Genomic DNA, 8,046 nt, shown 5'->3' on the forward strand with positions numbered 1-8,046 from the left:
AGGAACCAACTCCTCTCAATGTCTACAGATGTGGTCGGTGCGTCCTGGTCAGCTCTTTTATCCTCTGTTTTGTATTTCCATTCTGCCCTTCTTTCTACTTTCATTGTGGTTTGGAATGGTGTTGCTGGTTGGGTTCCGGTTTTTGGGAGTGGAGTAGTTTTTTAGTTATATTGTTTTCATTGTAGCGAGTTCAATATTTTCTTTACTACTTCGGCTACTACTGCTATTATTATGAATATTTTTACTATTAATACCGCACCTCCGGCACATTGTCGTTCACATCCAGCACCTCAAGCTCCACGCTGCAGTGACGGGAAAGTGGAGGAGCCCCTTTATCTCTTGCTTCGATCTCCAGGTCATATGACTGAATCTCCTCGAAATCCAGATGCCCGTTTGTCCACCACTTGTCCTTCGGTAAAACTTCCCATTTCTCTACCGTGCAATGATTTCTTCCATTGTTTCTGTTATTCCACTTTTTCTTTGTCCTTTTTCCTTTTTCATCTCCCTGTTTATCTTCTTCTTTTTCTTTGCTTTGTCTTTTCCCTGCTTATCTTCTTCTTTTTGTTTGCTTTTTTCTTTCTCTCCTAGCTGTGTGGTCTTTCCCTCTCCTTCTCTATCGCTGCCATCCTTGTATCTTCTAGAATTTTTCCACTTGAGGAAATGTTTTTAGAATACTTACTCCACCACGTCATGAAGCACAGACAGCCCCTTTAGCAAAAGGGCGCTCCCAGCTCTCATTCCTCATGACAGAGATTTGCCTTCTGGTTATGCTCCACAACGGTGCGCCTGCTGCTTCCTCTCCCTTCAGGATCAAAGCCACATTTGGATCCTTCAGTCAAGTCAACGACCCGATAAATAAATCGACAAAGCAATCACATCATAAAGAACACCTTTGTTACATCAGAGAAGAGCCCACACATTTAGATATCTAATACAAAAAAAGGCTCCAGACTCTAAATGACCCAAGGAAGTCTCTGTTTTGCAAAATCAAAAGCAGACTCCACTATGATAATCCTCCAAGAATGCAGAAAAAAAAGAAGCATGATGACAAAACATTCCTCATTTACCTCGATGAAGAACAATTCGGCCAGACAAATTTTTCACCTGCAGATCTATTAAAAAATTCACCACGGCATCACCACTGAAAGCATCCTCGGCATGCCCAACACATCTGCTCCTAGAAAAGCATTAAGGTCACCTCTCCATCTGTCTTTGCTGCCCACTTCTCACCCGGTGCCAGGGAGCAGCAGAAATGAACGAGAGCACACAATGGTGCTCCAAACCTACACGAATGTTAATTCAGGCAAAACTCGGTCGATCCAACATGAAGATACCACAGCTGGACAGGAACCAAAGTACAGCTTGTCTCACACAGAGCCTCTGCTGGTAGCAGTAACTCACCTGTAGCATCACTAGTTGCTTCTTCACAAAAACTAACCCCAGCACCAGGAGAATTTCTTTGAAAGGACACTGTCCCTTAATGCCAGCTAGAAGACCAGCACCAGGGAGATGACTGATGCAATGTCCCAAAAAAAGGATGCTAGAACTAAATAAATTTCAAAAAGTCTTCTGGTTGACCAACAAAATTTCGCATCAAAAAAAAGGGACTAAAGGCACGCATGGCAAGTCACTTGATAAGCTGTAATATCACAGGGAACAACACCAAGCAAGAATACTCAGAACTGCTGGAGGTCCTGAGAGGATCCCACAAAAGCAGCACTGCAGGGTGGGATGTTGGGGAAGATGAATCAGGGAAACATTATAAATATAATTGCTTAGCAAAAGATTCTGAAAATATGACACCTATAATCGAAATAGAAATGAAAGCTTACTTTGAGTTGTAGGGTACTGAGTCTTAATTACTATATAACCTGAAAACAATAGCATAGCTAGTTAAAGGAGAATCTCTTTTGATTGAACAATACCTTTCTGCTGGCTGATGGATCCAAAGGTCAATGTGGCAAAACAGAAGTCTAAAGAGTAGTTTTTAGAGTTTAAAAAATAATACAGTATGGTAATATAATAGCTCTTACAGGCTGTATGTAGATTCTATAGGATTTTGTGTCTTATATTGGTTACTCACTGTAAATTAGAAGATTCATCACAAAAGGAAATACAATGCATTGTAACAAAGACCTCGCTCTCTTAACTCTCTTACCTCTTGACTCTTACCTCTCCTCTTAACTCTTAACTCTTATCCTTCCTCATCCCCCTGTTCTCGCTCTCTCCTGCTCTCTTCCCCCTGCCCTTTGCTCTCTCGCTCCCTTCTCTCTCAGCTCTCACCCTGCTGTACTTTCTCCCTCTCTCTTTGGGACTTCAGCCCAGGCTGGTGGCTGAAGGCAAGGCCCTTTTACCCACGACCCTTGCAATAAAATCACATGTTCGAGAATATACAGGTCAGCAGAATTCCTTGTCCCAGCCGTCCGCAGATTTGCCTACAGTGGATGTTTTCTCAAGGCTTTCTATTGGCATCATCTCTCACTCTAAGGCATGGGAAATGAGATCTCCACAGCTAGCCAGACATTCTCCACAAGTTCCTCCACAAGCACATACATTGTGTTCCATACAGCAACTCCATTTTCCTGGGACAACAATACTCCTTCTTAAATTCACCCTCCCCATCACACAGGCCCAGCCCCTATTTAGTGCCACACGCAGGATCACTGCCAAAATATCCAACATTGCTCAACCTCAGAAACATGCTCTGTCTGTAAACCCACTCTGCATGTGATCTGGGCCCTTGTGCTTCCTCATCTTCTTTCATGATCACCACAAATGATATACAGTCTAAAATTATCTGACAGGCTTTTCCCAGCTACATGACCTTCACCATGAATGCTTTCCTCCTTTTCAGCAAGTGTAGGCAAAAATGCCAAAGAACTGGACGTATAGCTCATAAATATTTAGTGCCACATGCAGGATCACTGCCAAAATATACAACATTGCTCAAACTCAGCAAAATACTCTGTCCTTACACCCCACTCTGCATACGATCCAGATACTTGTGCTTCCTAATCTTCCTTCATTATCAACAAAAACGACATATGGAATGTGTAAAACCCACACAGCATCTGGCAGGCTCTTCCCAGATACATGACCTTCAGCAGTAACTCTTTCCTCATTTTCAACAAGAGTAGGCAAAAATGCCAAAGAACTGTATGTTACAGTTCATAAAATTCTGTGATTTGAGCTGTGGCAGTTCTGATCCCAGTCTACACAAATTTGTTTCTTCAAGAGAAACTTGGAAAGTAACAAAGCACAGGACCACTCACAGTGTCAACCAAGTGGGATAACGTGTACCACATGAACAGGGATAATCAGGCAGGTTTCAGGGTCTTCCTGCAAATATCAGAACCATCCACATGTGACATCAGGACACACCATCTCTACTGAGACCAATTGTGCAGTGCACAAGTAAAGGAAGTTGAGCACATAAAGATTAAAATCCTTGTAAACCCCACCTGAGGAGGAGCAAGGAACCATCACAGCAAAATCTACATCTGTGGGAACTACTGTGGAAGCACACAACTACACGAGGACAGCAAGTTTAGGTGTTCCCCTCCCACAACACCATGAACCTGAACAAGTTGTTCCATCAGACAACACTCAGCAGTCTCCATCTCACCACCTCTTACCAACACAGGGCCTACATCAGGCTGGGAGCAGCAGAAGACACAGTCCCTGGTGGAGAGACTCCGAACTGCAAAGGACATTGAGGACATTTCTGTATCACACTCTCACCTCATTATCAGGAAGGCCTCCCACTCCAGACCCTCAGGACCAAGGAAAGCATCCTCAGCAAGAACACACCCTTCCCATCCTGTCTCGCCCTTTCCTCTAAAACTCCCTCACTCCCCCGCTCTGAGACCTGTTCTAAAGACAAATATATAACCTCATGATATTTTCTTATGACAAGATCCATGGTCTCTGCAAGGATTTATCAGTTTCCCACACAAGCCTTTCTGCCACTCATGGTCACCCTTCCCATCATAAAAGGGCCAGGCCCTACTCAGTACAACAGATCACAGTTTCCTTTCCTTCCACAAGGTTCAACATGACCATTGCTTATCCTTGCCAGCAATGACGCACCAGAAAACTCCACGGATGGTATCATCAGCACTGTCTATGGCAGATGTTCTGCTTCTGACACCTCATCTTTTGCACGGCTTCTCTATTGGAATACTGTTTTCGAAGGTGATATTGGAACCTCTAAACAGCAGTGGCACTGATTTTGTGCTCCCAGGGAAGAACCAATACTGTGGGGAGGACACTAACACATGATACTGCCTGTGTACCAGGATGTTATTTAAGAATTCGTGGGGAATGGTGATTCTTTGATTTTGGGGGCAATTTGTTTGTTTGTTCATTACAGAAGGGAAGATTTCCACTTTTAAAGCCCTCTTAGAGTCTTGATCATTGACGTTACAACTGATACAAATTTTGAGAGAACATTAAAGGACAGTGCACTTCACACTGTGTCTCTGGTCATGAATATAAATCCAAAGGAATGCAGGCAGCAGGAAAACAACAAAACAATTTCACTCTTCAAACACACACCTTGGGTCGTCTCCCTGAATACTTTATACACTCTTCTCCCTGAGTACTTTATACTACTACCCACAACAACATGATACTTACAAAAGGATGAAAGGAACATCATCGGAAATTTTTGCCACAGCTACATTATTTTCTAAATAAGTCTCAGAAAAGAATGACAATAGGGAATTATTGTCCTTGAATTCCCACATTTCACATTGCATCAGACCTTCACACATGACAATAATAAAAGGAGAGAAGGGCAGTTTTCAATGAAAATACAAATGAATACCAGCACAACCAACACTCAGCAGGGGCAGTGAGGTGGTACACAGTGCCTGCGGGCCTGTCACCGCCACAGCCCGGCTGTCTTCAACTCCTTCACCCAGCTCGGGTGGAAATGCTACACACCAGCATCAGAACCCCCTTCTTGTCTGCAAATCTCACACCTCCGGGCACTGCTTGTCGCACGGGACACTAATTTAATTTTTGAGCAGAACAACTCACATTCAGAGCCCAAACCCTCAGCTGCCTACAGTAACTGCTCGAAAGGGAATTACATTCTGCACCGGCCTCAGAAAGAGCCGGGGCCCGCGGAAAGGACACGGGGACAGATGCGAAGGGGCTTTTGGCGTCCTTAAGCACCCGCTAAGTACCGAACGTCCCTAAGCCGTGGGAACTGAGCCCGGCTTCCAACAGCAACTACCCGGAGGGCGGATGAGAAGGAACAGAGAAATGAACGAGGGAAGCATCACTGACCGTGCCGAGGAGGGCGGAGGGCTCCGGCTGCGTGTCCTTGGGCGCGGCGCCGGGCGGCGGCGGAGGGAAGTTGGGGCTGAAAACCATGAGGTCGCTCTTGGCCGCGCCGTCCGCCACGCACAGGCTGCGGCTGTGGCGCTGCGAGTACGACCAGCTGCCCACTTCGCTGGCGCACACCAGCGTCGTGGGCCCGGGCCCCGAGAGCACGGCCGCCCGCGGCGCCCAGCGCGACGCCCCGTACAGCACCACGGCCAGCAGGAACAGGCTGGACACGGCGCAGATGGCCACCACCAGCCACACGTTGGTGGCCGCGCCGGCCGCCCCGGCACCCGCGTCCGCGCCCGGCGCCGCCCGCGACGACGACGACGATCCCGCGGCCGCGGCCAGCGCCGCCTCGGCCGCCTCCACCAGCGACACGCTGAGCGTGGCCGTGGCCGAGCGCGCCGGCTCGCCGTGGTCGCGCACGACGATGAGCAGCCGGTGGCGAGGCCCGTCCGCCTCGTCCAGCGCCCGCGCCGTGCTCACCTCGCCGCTGTAGAGCCCGACGCGGAAGGGGCCCTTGCCCCGCGGCTCCCACAGCTCGTAGCGCAGCCACGCGTTGTAGCCCGAGTCGGCGTCCACGGCGCGGATCTTGGCCACCACCTGCCCCGCCGGCGCCCCCCACGCCGCCCACGCCCACAGCGTGTCCGACGCCGACACCGAGCCCCCCGCCGCCTGCGCCGCCCGCGCCGCCTCGGCCGCCGCGCCGCCCGCCTCCGGCGCCGAGCCCGCGGGCGGCAGCAGCGCCGGCGCGTTGTCGTTCTCGTCCAGCACGAAGAGCTGCACCGTGGCGTTGCCGCACAGCGGCGGCTCCCCCGCGTCCACCGCGCGCACCTCGAACTGCAGCACTTGCAGCTCCTCGTAGTCCAGCGGCTGCAGCGCCCACAGACGCCCGCTCTCCGCGTCCACCGACACGTAGCTCGACGCCGGCCGCCACCCGCCGCCCGCCGCCCCCGACCACGACGACCACGACGACGACGACGCGGCCGCCGCGCCGCCCTCCCACACCGAGTAGCTGACGCGCCCGTTGCCCGCCTCGTCCGGGTCCCGCGCCCACAGCCGCGCCAGCTCCGCGCCCGCCGCGTTGTTCTCCCGCGCCAGCACCGTGTACACGGCCTGCGCGAACGCCGGCGCGTTGTCGTTCACGTCCGACACCGGCACCCGCAGCCCGCGGCTGGCGCGCAGCGCCGGCGCCCCGCCGTCCTCCGCACGCACCTCCACCTCGTACTCCGACACCCGCTCCCGGTCCAGCGCCTCGCGCAGCACCAGCGAGTACGAGCCCGCGAACGTCGCCTCCAGACCGAACGGCGACGCCGGCCACACCCAGCACCGCACGCGCCCGTTCGCCCCCGAGTCCCGGTCCGACACGCTCAGCAGGGCCACCACCGTCCCCACCGCCGCGTCCTCCGACACCGGCACCGACAGCGACGTCACCCGCACCTCCGGCGCGTTGTCGTTCACGTCCAGCACCTCCAGCACCACCTTGCAGTGACCCGACAGCGGGGGCGTCCCCTTATCTGTCGCGTCCACTTGCAGGCGATAGAGACTATCTTCCTCAAAGTCTAAGTCACCCCTTAGACGGATCTCTCCGCTGTTTTTGTCAATTCTGAAAACATCCCTTCCACCCTGAGGGGACAGGATCTGAAGCGAATAAGAAATATTACCGTTTGCCCCCTCATCCAAATCCGTTGCATTTAGTCTAGTCACCAAAGTGCCGCGTTCTGCATTTTCGGGCAACTGCACTCTATACACCGACTGGTTGAACTGGGGCGCGTTGTCATTCACATCCACCACCGAGATCACCAGCTCCATTGTCCCTGTCAGAGACGGCCGGCCCCCGTCACTCGCCGTCAGCACCAACCGGTGAACGGGAATCGTCTCGCGGTCCAGCGGCTTCCTGAGCACCAGGAATAAGGACTCACCATCTTCCTCGGTTTTTTGCAAGTCCAGAGAGAAATGCTCGCTGTAGCTCAGTGTGTAGGAGAGCTGCGCGTTCGCTCCGATATCCGCATCCGAAGCACCCTCCAGCGGGATCTGAAACCCAGGAGGGGAGTTCTCCGATAAACTGAGGTTTTTTCGGGCGGCGGGGAAGATGGGGGCATTGTCGTTGATGTCGGTGACCTCCAGCTCCACATGGAAGACGCGCAGCGGCCGCTCCACCAGCACCTCCAGGCGCAGCGCGCACGGCGCGCTCTTGCCGCACAGCTCCTCCCGGTCCAGCCGCGAGCTCACCAGCAGCGCGCCGCTCGCCCCGCTCACCTCCACGCTCGCCCGCCGGCCCTGCGCCACCAGCCGCAGCCGCCGCGCCTCCGCCTCGCCCGCCTCCAGGCCCAGGTCCTGCGCCAGACGGCCCACCACCGTGCCGGCCTCGGCTTCCTCCGGCACCGAGTACCGCACCTGCCCGCCCGCCAGCGCCCAGGCCGCCTGCAGCACCAGCACCCGCAGCGCCGCACGACAACGCTCCCCCATCGCCGCCGCCGCTCTCTCCGCCGCTGCTGCGGCCGCCGCTGTGTGTGCCGGGCCCGGCCCGGTCCCGCACGGCTCCCCGCCGCCGCCCGGACGCACCGGCTCTGCTGCCCGGCCCGCGCCGCCCCCCCGCGCTCACAGCCGGGCTCTCCGCCGCACCGGGGCGGAGCCGCCCACACGCCGTTCCCGAGCCTGCAGCGACACCGTGCGCTGCTCCGCCGCCTCACACGCTCACACACAGCGCCT

General features: G+C 53.8%; 1 protein-coding gene across 1 annotated transcript; it reads right to left on the reverse strand.

Annotated features, from left to right (window-relative positions):
- Positions 1-5,238: 5,238 nt before the first annotated feature.
- Positions 5,239-7,803, reverse strand: LOC136367740 (protocadherin alpha-6-like). The gene has a single exon (XM_066329537.1). It carries the CDS (start codon positions 7,801-7,803, stop codon positions 5,239-5,241), a length of 2,565 nt encoding a protein of 854 aa, XP_066185634.1.
- Between the last annotated feature and the right edge of the window lie 243 nt (positions 7,804-8,046).

The sequence above is a fragment of the Sylvia atricapilla genome, chromosome 14 (genome assembly GCF_009819655.1).
Source record: "Sylvia atricapilla isolate bSylAtr1 chromosome 14, bSylAtr1.pri, whole genome shotgun sequence".
Lineage (NCBI taxonomy): Eukaryota > Metazoa > Chordata > Aves > Passeriformes > Sylviidae > Sylvia > Sylvia atricapilla.